The sequence below is a fragment of the Erinaceus europaeus genome, chromosome 18 (genome assembly GCF_950295315.1).
Source record: "Erinaceus europaeus chromosome 18, mEriEur2.1, whole genome shotgun sequence".
Lineage (NCBI taxonomy): Eukaryota > Metazoa > Chordata > Mammalia > Eulipotyphla > Erinaceidae > Erinaceus > Erinaceus europaeus.
Window position 1 is genome coordinate 19,931,274 of NC_080179.1, and position 17,125 is coordinate 19,948,398.

At 36.8% G+C, this 17,125-nt stretch overlaps 1 protein-coding gene across 3 annotated transcripts in view; it reads left to right on the forward strand.

The window, feature by feature from the left end:
• METTL8 (methyltransferase 8, tRNA N3-cytidine) overlaps positions 1-17,125 on the forward strand; it is a 94,155-nt gene that overhangs the window by 66,787 nt on the left and 10,243 nt on the right. For 2 of the 3 annotated variants that reach the window (XM_060177720.1, XM_060177723.1), the window contains exons 4-7: positions 6,045-6,412; positions 9,480-9,529; positions 14,470-14,533; positions 16,587-16,726. In XM_060177720.1, the coding sequence (XP_060033703.1) occupies positions 6,045-6,412; positions 9,480-9,529; positions 14,470-14,533; positions 16,587-16,726 (622 nt within the window). Of the gene's footprint in view, positions 1-6,044; positions 6,413-9,479; positions 9,530-14,469; positions 14,534-16,586; positions 16,727-16,886; positions 17,061-17,125 lie in introns of all 3 variants that reach the window. The other variant, XM_060177722.1, reaches the window with a different exon arrangement.

Consider the following 17,125-nt stretch of genomic DNA (forward strand, 5'->3'; position numbering starts at 1 on the left):
GTCTGAGCTGCTTGTGACAAGTGAAGCCAGGAAACATCCTTACAATTCTGAAAATAAAAACTTATCCTACACAAATAATAGTTTTTGCTGGAGGGAGCTTTGCATTTCATTTCTGTAATTAAAATGCACAACATCCAGACTCTCATTAGCAGTATTTCTTTCAGTTAGATGCCCAGATTATTTTTTAATTCCACATTTCCTGTTGGTAATTTATTTTAATTTTTATTATAGTTCATATTTCCTTTAAAATCAGTTTGATTCAGAGAAAAGGGAGAGGCACATTGGCAGGTTTTTGAGTTAACATGATTATATTTTATAATTTCCTAAAACATCTCCAGTATGGATTACATCTCAGCTGATTATCTAGCAAATATGATGAGTTTAAAACTCGGTAATGAAAGTAGCTGTTTTTGCCTTAAAACTTATTTGTAAGTAACTGCCTACCTAGAGTGAGTTGTCTATGTCAAACAAAATAGTGACAAGAAAATCTCAATATACTGCAAGTACCTAACCACTGGAGAATGTGTTATGTAAAGTAATAATAAAGTAACTGCTTAATAATAATAAAGGAAAGAAAGAGTAGCTAAAGATTTGTGTGTTGATAATTTTCAGGCACTTGTTTATAAGCTGGCTTAAAGTGTTTAAAATATCACACAATGCTCTTAGAGATAAATTTCCTTATTTTCATTTTTTGTGTGTCTATGTCCAAACCCAGGGCCTCATACATGTGAAATGTGATCCACCCTGAGTTATATCCCTGACACAAGAAAGACGCTTTTCATTTCGTAACTTTTCATTTTCCTTTATAAAACAATGAGCTTTACTAGTGACATGTGGAAATTTTAATCTTGATAACTCAAGTATTTTGCATAATTGATGTACAAAAATAACTTTAAGTTGCTTTTTGTTACATTGCAACTTGGAATAAATTTTCATAATTCTTATTAATCATCATATATGTCAGATACATAAGCGTTCTAATTCAGTTTCTTAGTTGCGACATTCAGTATGATTCAGAGTGAATTCTGAATATTTAAGTAGGTTGGTGTGTCATAGTCTTTGTCCCCCTCAGCAGTATTGAATTTAATAAGTGAATAATTGAGAAGTAGCTGCATCTGGCTTTGTTTCAGCAGATCACTACATCTCTTTTACTGCCACTGGCATAGAGCAATTAACTCGTGTTCTTTAACCTTGGAAAGTTAAAGGGGAAAAAAAAGTGTCCCTCCAAGAAAAATTGATCTCTACTCTCCCCGTTTAGCAGCTCAGCTGGACTAGACAGACAGGACCGACTTCTTCACACTATACTCTTTATCATTACAGACCTGGACTTGAGATGAGTAAACCACAGGTTGAAACTAAAATTCTCACTCATGAAAAGAAAGTACCTCTTCCAGCTCCCCTGTTATCTTGCAGTTCAGGAAATTCAATCTGCCGGGCAGTGGCAAACTCTGTTAAGAGCACATAGTCATGATTAAGGACTTGGGTTGGAGCCCCAGCTCCCCACCTGCAGAAGGGATGCTTCACAAGTGGTGAAGCAGGTCTGCAGGCGTCAGTCTTTCTCACACCCTGTCTCCCCCTACTCTCAATTTCTCTGTCCTATTGAATAAAATAGGAAAAAAAGGAAAAAATGGCCAGTGGGAGTGGTGGTTTCATAGTACTGGCGTCAGCCCCAGTGATAACCCAGGTGGCAATAACAACAAAAAGATTAAATCATAACCTGAAGCTGTTTTACTTTATTCCATAACTGTAATTATGGGTTTGATTGAATTCTCTGTGGGGTCTAAGGAACTGCCATACACTGCTGGAGCTTCAGAGTTGCTAGTAGTGATTGGAGACATCGTTGAAAGCCTAACTTGAAAAAGTACCAGTTTTTAAAAGTTCCAACGCATTAACCTTTATCCTAGTCCATCTTAACTACTGTTTGGTTTTGTTTGTACACTACAAACCATTTATATTTGGGTAGCATTTTGTGCTCTCATTTCTCATCCTAATCTCATCATATAACCTTGCACAGATTATATTTTATTTAATTCAAGAATGGGATTTATCAATAATTAATCCTGTATTTCTGTTGGTTTATGAAGGTTCACTCAAACATTATTTTTGCAAGTTGCTTATACTGACTATGAGTCATGCTAACATTTTAATTTCAACCTGATGCTTCATAAAGAAGGTGCAGAATCAGAAAATTGGAGATTATTTTCAGAGATATTTTGGAGGGGGTTAATACTGATTTTGTGTGAGGAAGCAATGTGCTGTAATGATTAAAAGTATGAGCCAAACTGGGAAGGTAGCTTCATGGGTTGTACAATAGACTTTCATGCCTGAGGCACTGAAGTCCCAGATTCAACCTCCAACTTCACCATAAACCAGAGTGACTATGGTTTTAAAATAAATAAATAAATAAATAGGAGGAAGTAGAAAAAGACACAAAGAAGTGGAAAGATATTCCATGTTCATGGGTTGGAAGAATTGACATCATCAAAATGAATATACTACCCAGAGCCATCTACAAATTTAATGCTATCCCCATCAAGATCCCACCCAATTTTTTTTAGGAGACTAGAACAAAAGCTACAAATGTTTATCTGGAACCAGAAGAGACCTAGAATTGCCAAAACTATCTTGAGAAGAAAGAACAGAATTGGAGACATCACACTCCCAGATCTCAAATTGTATTATAGGGCCATTGTCATCAAAACTGCTTGGTGCTGGAACATGAATAGATACACTGACCAGTGGAATAGAATTGAGAGCCCAGCAGTAAGCCCCCACACCTATGGACATTTAATCGTTTTTTAAAATTGATTTAATAAAGATCAACAAGACCATGGGATAAGAAGGGTACATTTCCACACAATTCCCACACCAGAGTTCTGTATCCCTGATCTGTATCTAGGTTCTGTGGCTTTGTTAGGAGTTGCACCACCTGATATGGAGTTGAGGAGTCCTATGAGTCTGAAACAGATTCTAATCTCCTCACTTCAGATTCATTTTCTTGAATTATAGAAATTGTAATTCTGTCTATATATACACATAGTTTTAGAATTATAGAAATTGAAACAGTAATACAGGCTCATATTTGTGACAGCAGTCTGATTCAAGATTTTATAGTTTGTAGAACTGATAACATTTAATATTATATATATATTTGTGGATTTAGTAGAAAAATATATAGACTTTTTGAAGCCTGGGCAGGCTTTAGAGATAACCCTTATTTTTTTTAAATTTTAGTACTATAGTCTAGTTATTGATAAACCCAAACTCATTCACAAGTAGCTTGATATTGGAAATTCAGATACTTGAGATTTCATTACGTGTAAGTCTTCCTTAGGTGGTTGATTTTTATTAGGCAGAAGAGTTTTTTACTAGCATAGTATGTTACAAATAGAGTTTTAATAGGAAGGGAGAAAGTTTAAAGACCCTGGGGAAATTTGACAGTTCCCTAATTCCTCTTGAGTGTGATTTTTCAGAATGTTATTTTGTTTTCTTACACAGGTATATCAGGTATGGTCCCCTCTTTTAAAGTAGAGATAGAACTGTTTTAAACATAAAAATGCAACATTTGTAGATTAATCAGAAATAGGCTTCCTTCCATTGTTGCAGATGTGAGCAGGATTTGGACTTCCATACCACATAATTCTCTTAGACCTTAAATATAGCAGGGAGTTTCTTTCTTTATAGCAGTCCTGCTGCCAGAGAGTTTTGCCTTGATGGGAAGGAAGTTTTGTGGCCAGATGGGTGGAGATCCATGGTACAAGGCCATAAACATAAAAATGGCAAGAAAAGGAAAACTCTAGACTTTACGACAGGACTCTAACCTGGCTTTGTGACCCAAACATGGTCCTGACTGTAGGCAACTGCTTTTCCTAAGAGTGGGGGGGCTAATGAAAACAGTGAGTCTACTAGATTTGATTTGATTTGATTTATTTGGGGGACAGATAAAAATTCAGCTGGAAAAATTTTCCTTCAAAGTTGTTCACCAGTCATTCTGTCTGCTCTTTAAAGGCAACTAGTATTTCTGATTGTGGGATTATCTTTCCAGAAGTTGTGTGTGTGTGTAAAATCTAAATATATGTCTCCACATACGTTTGTGTTTCTTTGTACGCATGCATGTATTCTTGGCCCTCCTGGAAAAAAGTTGTGTTGTACATACAGTGTTCTATACTACTAATATTAAATCATATAATTATACACAGAAAGGGCTTATTATTTGAATGCACTGTTAAAAAGTCATATGTCTATAATGAGTGAAAATAATTATTCTCCTAGGGGCCAGCTGGTGGCATACCTGATTGAGCGCACATGTTACAATGTGCAAGGACCCAGGTTCATGCCCCTGGTCCCCACCTGCAGGGGGAAAGCTTCATGAGTGGTGAAGCAGGGCTGCAGGTGTTTCACTTTTCTCTCCCTCTTTATATTTCCCTTCCCTCTCAGTTTCTCGATATCTCTATCCAAATAAAATAAAATAAAATAAAAATAAATAAATTATTAAAAATAATTGGGTCTGGCACATATTAGTGTCCAGTAAATGTTTATAGAATGACTGATGGAGGAAGGGAATGCATGCATTATTTTAAAATTTAAGATATGGGGGAAAAAGAGAAAGAAAGCAGAGAATTGCTAATAGTTCTGAAATTGTTGAAACCATGGAACTCTTAAAGAATATCATAAATTAACAGCTCTTTTAAAATGGCACCATAAATTACCCTTAGAGTTTCACATTGGGAGATGTCAGTTGAAAGAGAAACTTGTGGAGTGAGGGCAGAATGATGTAGCATCAGACTCTAGAAATAAAAAGATGTGACACTGGTCCTCTTGTGACAGACTTACAGGCCTGGGGCAAGGAAGTTGATGCAGATGATTTCCGTGCACTATTCTTGCTCTAAAACCATGTCATTTATAATTCCACATTTTCCTTTCTTATTATTGACTTGCATAGACACTTTTCTTGTTGAAATTGCATTTGCAGAGACATAGAAAGTGAGATGTTCTTTCTTTAAGATAGTAAAAATCCCTATAGTTTATTGGTAGAAATGTGATTATTAAGATTCCAAGATTAGACTGTAAAGTTGTATGCAGTGATTATAGTCCTTACAAAAATGTATTGGCCAGACTAATATAGAAGCTGATTTATGGAGTTAAAAAAAAAAAAAACCCACACAGTGATCCACTTCAAGAGAAAACTGTAGTTTTAACCTTCAGAGGTGAAAAAGAAATCCAGATGAATAAAAATTATCATAATATAAACTTTAAACTTTTTTTTTTAACCAGTGCACTTTCACTGCTCAGCTTTGGCTTAAGTGGAATATTATAATATATACACAGTGATAAATATAATTTATTTGTAAGTGAATATATAATATATGTATATATTATATATGAATATATAATATATATTTTATATACAATATATGTATTTTACTTATTTATTGGATTAAAAAATCAGAAATTGAGAAGAAGAGGGAGGTAGAGGGGGAGAGAGACAGACAGACACCTGCAGCCCTGCTTCACCATTTGTGAAGCTTTCCCTCTGCAGGTGGGGACCAGGGGATTGAACCTGAGTCCTTGTGCATTGCAACATGCACTCAACCAGGTGCTCCACCTCCCAGCCCCCAAACTCAATATATTTAACAGTAATTACTGAATATATTTAGCAGTTGAAAACTAGTATGTTGGCTCATGGGACTGAGTGCATGCTTTACCATGTATGAACCTCTGGGTCCCATCCCCGGTACCAAAGGACTACACCATGAAGAACACCACAGAAATTCCAAGAATGATGGGATGTACTTTAATTTCTCTCTCATCCTTCCTCTCTCTCTTTCTCTTTCTCTTTCTCGTTCTCAAGAAATGGAGTAAAAAAAAAAATGGGTCAGGGAGATGACTCAGCTTTGCACTATCATACATGTATGAAACTCTAGGCTCCTTCTCTGGCATGTCATTAAAGCAAAAACAGTAAATAAATTTTATTATCCAAATGGTAACATAGTAATTTCAATTCATAGTCTGATAAATCTTTTTTTTTTCTCTCTCTCTTTCAGTTAAGTATGAGAGTGAAGCTAATAGATATTGGGACATGTTTTATAAGATTCATAAAAATAAATTTTTCAAAGATCGGAACTGGCTATTGAGGGAATTTCCTGAAATTCTTCCCAGTGATCAGAAAACTGAAGAGAAGACAAAAGAATTATCATGGAGTCGTCCAAAGACCAGTGTTGCAGATCATTTCTCAAGAACCTACTGCCATACTATGCCTGAAGAAAAAAGTCATGAAAAAAGTGCTGAATCCTCAGGCGATCCAACTCAAGCAAGATCCGATTTTCCCAACCTTGACTCAAAAGAACACAGACAAGGATCTCTGAAGATGGACTTGTTCCCTGGTAGCCAGGCCACATTCAGAATTCTAGAGGTACTGAATTACAGAGCCAAAGATGGGAGGTGGCATACAATTTTAAGCTGTGCATTCTGTGTTACTTTATTAACCATCCCAAACTGGAGGGAGGTGGGAATGACCAGCTCTAAATTAAGATTCCATATACTTTGTGCCTAAAAACACTTAAAGTCCTCATATCTTCCCCCCCCCCCAATCACTTTAAGGGGGGAAGTTAATGGTTTACAGTACAGTTGTTGGCACGTGGGTACAATATCTCATCTGTAAAACACTCTCACCCCCCAGTGTGTGTCTTTTTTCACCATCATATATCTATACCCCAGAGTATTCAGATCTTTAGTCAATTAGATTTTAAGTTTGTGGTTTTAATTTATTTGTGTTAATTTCAAAACTGTTTCAAATCTTAAATGGCAATAAAGTTTAGGAGTTCATTTCTATCTTTTATCTCTGTCTTACATGAAGTGTAAGTGAGATCGTTTGCTGAAATCTAGTGTTGACTTTTTTCTTTTTTGAGAGGGCAGAGGTTCTGTTTATTTTATTTACCTCCAGGGTTATCGCTGGGGCTTGGTACCTGCACTATAAATCCACTGCTCCTGTGGCCACTGTTCCCATTTTTTTGGATAGGTTAGAGAGAAATTGAGGGGGCATAGGAGATAGAGAGGGAGAGAGAGACAGAAAGACACCTGTAGGCCTGTTTTGGACAGAATTGACCCCCCTGAAGTTGGGGGGGTCTGGAGCTCAAACCAGGGTCCTTGCATTTGGTACTATGTGAGCTTAACCTGGTGTGCCACCACTCAGTCCCCAACTTTCTATATTTCAAAACAATACTACAAATGAGAAATTTTAAAACTACTAACATTTTACTGACTTTTTTCTCCTTCAGTCTGTGCTATTTTAAATAAGTCACTGAGCTATGCTGAACTTGTTTTTTGGGAGGTTTCTTTGTTTAAAGTTTAGCATATCATAAGCAGTTTTCCATATCTTTAAAAATTATAAACATTTTCACGGCTGTAAAATATTTAACTGTGCAGAGCACAATAATTTTACTTCTCTAGTTTAACACTGCTGGCCATTTACATTGTTTTCAGGTTTTCTACAACAAACTTCTTTGGATATACATTTTAATGTCTTTTCTTTGGTCAAGTTTACTAGTTCATTATTTTATAAAATTTTAACACTCTTAAGATATACCGCCAAATTGCTTTCTAAGAAATTGTATTAATATCAGTTAACAACTAGTATCTATCTCTTTCACCACACCTTCATTTATTTGTTGGAATACTTTTATTTTATTGCTTTCTGTTTCACTGCTCAAAATTCTGCATTTTTAAATTTTATATTTCCTTGATTATTAAATAAATTAAATAAATGGTTCTTCAGATGTTTAAAAGTCACTTGTACTTTTGTGTTTTATTTATTTATTTTTGCTTATTATTCTTTTTTCCAGTAAAATTTTCCCTTTACCATTTGTAATACAAATTATTATTATTATTATTTTTAAAATATTTTATTTATTCCCTTTTGTTGCCCTTGTTGTTTTATTGTTGTAGTTATTATTGTTGTTGTCGTCGTTGTTGGATAGGACAGAGAGAAATGGAGAGCGGAGGGGAAGATAGAGAGGAGGAGAGAAAGACACCTGCAGACCTGCTTCACCGCCTGTGAAGCGACTCCCCTGCAGGTGGGGAGCCGGGGTTCGAACCGGGATCCTTATGCCGGTCCTTGTGCTTTGCGCCACCTGCGCTTAACCCGCTGCGCTACAGCCCGACTCCCAATACAAATTATTATTTTTTTTAACTTTTTTTTTAATATTTTATTTTATTTATTTATTCCCTTTTGTTGCCCTTGTTGTTTTATTGTTGTAGTTATTATTATTGTTGTCGTCGTTGTTGGATAGGACAGAGAGAAATGGAGAGAGGAGGGGAAGACAGAGAGAGGGAGAGAAAGATAGACACCTGCAGACCTGCTTCACCGCCTGTGAAGCGACTCCCCTGCAGGTGGGGAGCCGGAGTTCGAACCGGGATCCTTATGCCCGTCCTTGTGCTTTGCGCCACCTGCGCTTAACCCGCTGCGCTACAGCCCGACTCCCACAAATTATTTTTTAAAGCAGACATTTTAGGGGGAAAAAAGTGGTCACTTTTTATTATTTACTTATTTTTAAACTGCCCTTTTTAAAAAATATATTTATTTATTTATTTATTTATTTATTTATTTATTTATTTATTACCTCCAGGGTTATTCCTAGGGCTCGGTGCCTGCACCACTAATCCCATTGCTCCTGGAGGCTATTTTTCCCCTTTGTTGCCCTTGTTGTTTATCATTGCTGCTGTTATTATTGTTGTTGTTATTGCTGTCGTTGTTGTGGATAAGACACAGAGAAATGGAGAGAGGTGGGGAAGACAGAGGGGGGAAGAAAGATAGGCACACCTGCAGACCTGCTTCACCTGCTTGTGAAGCGACCCCCCTGCAGGTGGGGAGTCAGGGGCTCCAACTGGTATCCTTATGCCGGTCCTTGCGCTTAGCACCATGTGCGCTTAACCGCTGTGCTACTGCCCGACCCCCCAGGTCACTTTTTTTAACTTGATTTATTTGGAGTTTTGATGTGGTGATTTTAAAACATTTTTCATAGTCAGATTTCTCAATATTCTTTTGGTTTATTGCATTGTGTTTAACTTTAGAAACCACCTTCATATGCAGTTGGCTTTTAATTCTTATCTTAATATAACATCTAGCATAGGTGAAGAAAAATTTAACCTAGGTAGTCAGTGTGGTAGCGCAGCAGGTTAAGCTCACGTGGCGCAAAGCGCAAAGACCGGCGTGAGAATCCCCGTTCGAACTCCGGCTCCCCACCTGCAGGGGAGTCGCTTCACAAGGCGGTGAAGCAGGTCTGCAGGTGTCTATCTCTCCCCCTCTGTGTCTTTCCCTCCTCTCTCCATTTCTCTCTGTCCTCTCCAACAACGACGACATCAACAACAATAATAACTACTACAACAATAAAAACAACAAAGGCAACTAAAAGGAAATAAATATTTTTTTAAAAAAGAAAAGAAAAATTTAACCTTTTCATATTTTTTTCTTTTGGTTTTAGGTCGGCTGTGGAGCTGGAAATAGTGTTTTTCCAATTCTGAACACTTTGCAGTGAGTTTCAGAGCTTTCTAAAACCACAAAATGTTATATACGTATGTAATGTTGAGAAATTATGGAGAAATGTTGTACATATATGCCAACAGTGATCATGTTTCTACATAGGAAGTGACTAAAGTAAATTTCAAAGGAGTATTTTCGTATCTAATTTCATATGATCTGGGAATTACTCGGAATACTACAGTTCACAGACGTGAGTTGTCAACCTTAGGTGGAAGTAGCATGTGAGTTAACGTTTATGTGGGTCAGAGGGAAAGGAAAGACTGAGATTTAATCCTTCCACTAAACTGTGCCTCAGAGGGCTTTTTAACTATATGTAGGTTTTTCACGTAATCACTCACTTGTGATTGAGGAGACAGATAAAGATAACAAAGAAAAGAAAAGAGAGACATGAGAAGAGTGTAAACAGTGACTCAGAAAGGAAAAATGTTTTAATCCCAGAATAGCAGAATAGGAAGCAGCAGGTTGGGAGTAGACCCCCAAATTCTGTCTCCTGATGTCCAGTAGCTAAATGCTGATTCTGCCAAGCACTGGACTGACAGCGAGAATGCTATCCTTGGTACTCTCCTGCTCCAGGTAATGCGCGCAGCTGCTTTACTTCTGGTTTAGAGCCAAGTTGGGAGAATTTCTTCTTCACCCCTTTTCCACTCACTGACCACATTATGTTTTTACTCACCTGTGGCTTAGTGAGTTTTTGGAGAGAGCCTGGTTGTGTTTTGCTGAGTTATCAGTTGATTTTAATTTATTGATTTCAGTTTATGAGGCACGGAGTCTGAAAAGGCCCCTACTCCGTAGCCACACCTCTGGAAGTTGCTGAGCATGACTTTTTAAGTCTTGGAGGACGAGTCCCTCGCACCTTTTCAGTCCCCTGATTACGCTTGCCTAGATTCTCTTGTGAGTTACTTAAGTGTTCACAGTTAGAAAGTTTAACGGGTATTCTTTGCAAGTTTGCAGTTCTTTGCTCATTTTACCCTAATTGAATGTTCCAAGTAACCTAATAGTGTAATATGGTTCAGTATATATTGACTTATTAGTAATTCTAATTCCCACTTAATCATGTTTCTCTCTTCTTCATCCTTCAACTAGTAATTAAAAGCTCTTTCTCCTACCCTGACTCTTTCATGATTATGTCTTGTTTTTACTTCACTCCTTCCTTCTTTCCCTTTTTCCTTCCTTTTTTCCTTTCTTTTTTCTTATACTCATATTTTAGAAATTATTGTAGCTCAATAACCTGAATAATTAATTCACCTTTAAAAGGTAATTATCCTTCCAAAGGGAGGATTCAACCTTTTTTCCCCACCTAAGAACTTTACGTTTTTATTACTTTTGGAGAGTATGGGATTAGTGTTTTACATTTTCAGAATATTTTACCATAATTAGACTTCTGGAACTGAGAAAAATTATCATTCTCCAAGGATCATTTAATTCTTAAACCCCCTGCCAAGAGAGTGCTTGGTGAGATGGTGGTAGTGGTGATATTTACACCTGCTTGCTGGGAGGAGGGCCAAGGCAGTCAGCTGATTTTACAGAAAAGCTCTGGAAAGTCATTGAGTAGTCACGAGATTTCAACTTGTGCTGCTGATGCAGTGGGAATTTGGTCTCAGAGGTCATGCTGCCATTCTGGTAGGACTTGTGGCATTTGGCACATGTTTCCTTTGGCTGCTAGACTGGTCTATATTTTATGAGTGTTTAGTAACCACTACCCCAAAGTAGGCTGCATACTTTTTATAATGGACCAGGTATGTTAGTGTCTAAGCTGAGTTGTATGGAAGTTTTTACTAGAACCTTATTAAACTGTTGCCTTTAAAAAAAAATGTGAGGGGCCTGGGCAGTAACACAGCGGGTTAAGCGCACATAGTGCAAAGCCAAAGGACAGGCTTAAGGATCCTGGTTCGAGCCTCTGGATCCCCATTTGTAAGCAGGGGTTGCTTCACAGGCAGTGAAGCAGGTCTGCAGGTGTCTATCTATCTCTCCCTCTCTCTGTCTTCCCCTCCTCTCTTGATTTCTCTCTGTCCTTTCCAACAATGACAGCAGTAACAACAATAACAACAACAATAATGATAACAAGGGCAACAAAAGGAAAAAAATAGCCTCCAGGAGAGTGGATTCATAGTGCAGTGATAACCCTGGAGGCAATAAATAAATAAATATTTTTTTAAAATCTGATAGAGATGGGGAGAAGAAAAGTGAGGAGAAGAGAGGAGAAGAGGTCAGGGGAGGAGAGAGGAGGGTAGGAACAGACCTGCAGCTTTGTTCAACCACTGATGAAGTTTGCTCCAAATGCAAACAGGGAGTAGGGACTTGAACCCAGGTCCCTGCACGTGGTAACATGTGTGTACCACTGCCCGGTCCTAAATTATTTTCTTTTACGTTCCTGAGAGGCATATCTTTTTTGGATGATGATGATGATGATGACAATGATGATGATGATTATAATAGAAAAACAAATAATAATAATATCTAACATTTCTTAGTTAGGTACCTTTCTAGAAAAACTGCTTGTATGAATCCATTCCCTCCTCACAGTCATATTAGATGCCATTATTTATCTGTTTTAAAGAGGAGAAAGCAGATTCACAAAGAGATTAAGTAGTGGATGAGATAGCATAATGGTTAGGCAGAAGACTTTCATTGAACTTGAGGCTCTGAACTTGAGAGAGAGAAAGAGAGAGAGAGAGAGACTGAGATTGAGTATTCCAGGGTTACACCACTAAATAGAAGTGTCAGGATTCACACCTTAGGGAGTCTGGTTTCAGAGCCCTCACCCTTAGCCACCAGTTCACATAGTGTAGAAGCCCAGTGGTGGCCACCTGGTTAAGCACACGTTACCATGCGCAAGGACCTGGGTTTGAGGCCCTGCTCCCCACCTGCAGGGGGTAAATTTCACAAGTCATGAAGCAGGGCTGCAGGTGTCTGTTTCTCTCCTTTATCTCCACCTCCCCTCTCAATTTTTCTCTGTCCTATCAAATAAAAATAGAAAGAAAAAAAAAACTGGCTGTTGGGAGCAGTGGATTCGTAGTGCTGGCACCAAGCCCCAACGATAACCCTGGTGGCAATAAAAAAAAAAAATACTGCTTAAAATAATCACATAATGCTCTGCATTTGAGTGTTTATTGAAAATATTTCATACATGTGTGACCACCAGCAAATTAGAGTCACTAATGTCTGGGTTTCCTAGGAAGTTAAGACAATGTTTTTATATAGAACAGATGAAAAATGACAGGCAGAGCAAATTCTAACTTGTTCAGTTCTGGCTAACATTTCATAACCAGATTCTACTTTAATTTACTTGGGCAAATCTTAAGTTGATTGTAAATCCCTAGTGCCACAGATTAAAATGAGTTATACATGAGCATAATATCCATCAGTGAATAGCATTAAAATGTACAATCTAAGTTTCGGTAAGATTCTACCCAGTACATATTTGTGTTTGTATTGCCTTTTTATTTAGAAGTCCTCCTTACTAAAAACGCCACCTGAGCCAAATTATAAGTTCAAATTGTGTGTTTCATGACCAATATATACTGTCCCATAACAATCCAGGCTCTTGGTTCAACTGTGCTTCTTACCCCTGGCATGAGACTTCCATTCCTAAACCCTAACGCCCTTTCTGCTTCTCCTCACTTAATAATGCCAGCTCCCTCCTTCAGAATTCTTGAGACGTATATTTTAGGGTGCCTCTCCTTTCTCCTATCAGAAGTTTTATAGAACCTACCATATCCCAAACTAGACTATAAAATCCACAGGAGTCAGAGCCATCCTTCCATTCACTATGTAATAACATACTGATCTCTTTCTGTGATTTGGATGTGCTGCTAAGTAGTATAATGCAGGATGATTTGATACCAGCATAAAAGGGGAGGTCAGCAAAGTTACTCACCCCCTAAATTCAGAGTATACATCAGTCCACATTAATAATCATGGTCCAGCTTTGTTACGAAATTCCAGATCAAAACATAATAAATTCTGTCTTAAGTTCGGTGGAGGATAATGAAAATGGGTCAGGTATTTCATATGAATAGACACTACCCTCACAAAGAAAAAGGCAAGGCATTTACTAACTAAGCTCATAAGTGGCAAATCCAGGATTAAGATATAGGTCTATTTGGCTGTAAAATATCTACTATTTAATTAGATCATTTCATATGTGGCTTTGAATTCTAATACTTAATATGTGAAGCTTAATAAATATTTTACTATATTGGAGACAATTAAGAATTAATATATTAGAGGTTTATTCTTTTTAGAAATTGTACTCACATGGTATTAAATATTTGTATGTGTGTATTTGCATAAGCATGCATAAATGTGTGTGTGTGTCTATGCATGTGTGTGTGTGTGTGTGCGTGCACGCATTTGTATTTGTGCCACATAAGGGCATCAGAGCCTCTTTGAAGGGCCAAAACTGAAATGAGTTATATACACAGGATGAAGTATGAAATACCAACAGATACTGTATCTGAGGAATACTGTGCTTTGAGAAAAGTAGAACTTGACCAAGCTAAAGAGAGATACACGCTATGCTAGCTGGAAGCTGAGAAAAAAAGAGTGCCTGTGAGAGCCAGAGCATGAAGTAGGATATGGATGGCCTTGGACATTTCCAATGAAACTGGTTTCCCAGGCAGAGTATGATGAGAAGCAAGGCAGATAGGCCCGAGTAATGGAAGGCCTGAAAAGCAGAACAGGAATTTTAAAGTTACTCGGTAATTAATGGTAAGTATTTGAGGCAGTGCTGTTTCAGAAGTAACTTGATGACACTGTAACACTACAAATAACAAAAAATACCGCCCTAAAAAGAAGAAGTGATAAGCCAATTATCTTCCAAAATCCTGCTAAAGAAATACTTATTAACAAGTTCAAACCTACAGGGGTTTTGTTGTTGTTGTGTGAGCGTTTCTGTACTCTAGATTTAGCTGTTTCTTCTGCTTTCATAGGAATGCTCCAGAGACCTTTATTTATTGCTGTGATTTTGCTTCCAGTGCTGTGGAGTTAGTAAAGGTATGTTTTTATTTTTTTTAAGAGAAATCCATATATTATTTGTATATAAACATGTATCTTATTTGTTAATTAGCTATCTTTAAAAATATTTTCTCCTTCAAATGTGATCTGTGACCATTTTTAGTTTCTAGCAGTTCTGGGAATCTTAATATCTCCTAATGCCTAGGTGATATCAACTTGATATTGCTTTAATGAATAGCAGTTACTTTGAATTTAAAATAGAGTCAAGGGGTTTATATACATAGAAATGCCAACAGTTTCTGGAAATTCATATTTATGCCTCTAGAGCCTTACACATAGTCTAGACCAGACAAGCATTCATTAATTTTTAAAAGTCTACAGTGTCCAAAACTATAAAGAAAACATTGGAGAACCTGAACTTGTTTGTCCAATCCTCAAGTGCTAGTAAACATTAACTTAACTAGAAGAGTTTACTTGGGAAATAGAAAAGGAAAGGATATTCTGTTAACACAAATTTATGATAAATACCTGAGATTTAATTTTTGACAATAAAAGTAATAATTATTCATTGTAGACATTTTCTAAAATACTGAAAAAATTAACCACACTTCCTGAGGTCATAGGGTAAATCAATGTTAATCTGTTCATAAATATTCTTCTAGTACTCTTTTGGTAGACTGACTTGGCATGTGTGTGTACTATAGTATAATTTTTAACTCATAGCTTTATTGAGATAGAGCTCACATACCACAAAACTGACTATTTTAAAGTATACAGTTGAGTGATTACTAGTATATTCACTGAGTTGTACATCATCACTATGTAATGCTGAGTGTGTAGGAATGGAATATTTACATTTTAACCCAATGCAGAAATGTAACAAGCAGTGCGAGAGAGAATTGAGGAACATTTCTGCACCTCTTAAATAATATAGGCATAATAACACTAAAGGAAATATTGGCAGAATAAAAAAACAGCCTACTTAAAGGGAAAAATATCTGTACATCATATAACTGATAAGGGCTTAATATTCAAGATATATAAAGAATGTAAGAAACTCAAAATACACATACACAGGAGAGAAAAAAGTGGGGGTAGAATATGTAAATAGACATTACTCCAAAGAAATATACAGATGGCCAACACACACATGTAAAGATGCTATTAAAAATATTATTAGGAAAATGCATGTCAAAACCACAGTAAAGATCATTGCATACCTGTGAGAATGGCTGATGAGGATGTGGAAAAAAATGTGGGAGAATATAATGTGATACAGTTGTTTTAGAAAAAAAGTATGAAGCTTCCTTAAGAAGCTAAAAATAAAGCTACTTATATGATCCAGTGTGCTCACTTCTAGGTTTATGTTCAACGGATATGAAAACATCAGCTTGAAAAATTAAATCCACCCCTGTGTTTATTACAGTGATATTTACAGTAGCTAAGATATAGAAACAACGGCGCCCCCTTGGATAAATTTTACTGAGTGAAGAAGGGATGGTGTCTATGTAAAAACAATGGAGCACTATTCAGAGATACTTATGTATCACACTCAAGCAAAATGGAAGGAGTTGGAGGGGATGATGTGAAGCAAAATAAGTCTGGAGGAGAAAGAACAATGATATCTGTGTGTCCACTAAAAGAGATAAAAGGCAATAGACAAAGCAAAATAAAAATAAAGCAGTAGACATTGTGTTTAATTAATTAATTAATTTAAAAGATAATATTGTCTTCCAATATTGCTGCTTATTGACTCATAAATTCTTACCTACTCCACTTTTAAAACTAAAGAGGGAGGTTCAATTCCCAACATCACCGTAAACCAGAGCTCTGGTCTCTCTCTCCTTTTCTCATAACAATAAATAAATTAAAGAGGGATTATAAAGAGTAGTTGTTACCAAATCTGTACAAGACTTGATTTTTTTTCTGGCAGCTTGAAATAAGTAAAGAGTACACTGAATCAGAAAGAAAAGTTTATTCAGATTTATAGAGGAAAGGCACTTGGAAGTAGAAAACTTGACCTTTCAATTTTAAGAAAACTAGAAATCTGTGAAGTACATTTTTTTCCCCTTTTCATTCCTTTTCATGATAGTCGCACTCATCCTACAGAGCAACCCAGTGCTGTGCGTTCGTTCATGATGTTTGTGATGATGGCTTACCCTACCCTTTTCCAGATGGAATCCTGGATGTCATTCTCCTTGTCTTTGTGCTCTCGTCTATTCATCCTGACAGGTAAATGAAGACAAAAGGGCAAAGCAAAAGTGTACAGCTCCTTTATCAGTAGCGGTTTTCAGAACCATCAAAGCAAAGATGACAATTCTTGAATTTATTATTTAGTGAACTACATTATGTATAATATACAGCCTTTTAAATAGTTTTTTCCTTTCTTCAGATTTCTAAGAAAGAAACTGGTCAAACTACTTCATTTAGTGAGATTTCTGTCACTGTCAGAATGCAGTGTGCATATTCTGGCAAGGCACATACCTATTAAAAGTGACAGTACTTCAAGGAAATTACAAATTCAGAACAGCCTGATAGACTCCCAAGAGGGAAATTGTACTTGATGGTAAGAAACAAACATCTTTGATGTAGCATCTTACAGAATACTCGTGAAAAGATTGGCTGTATCTT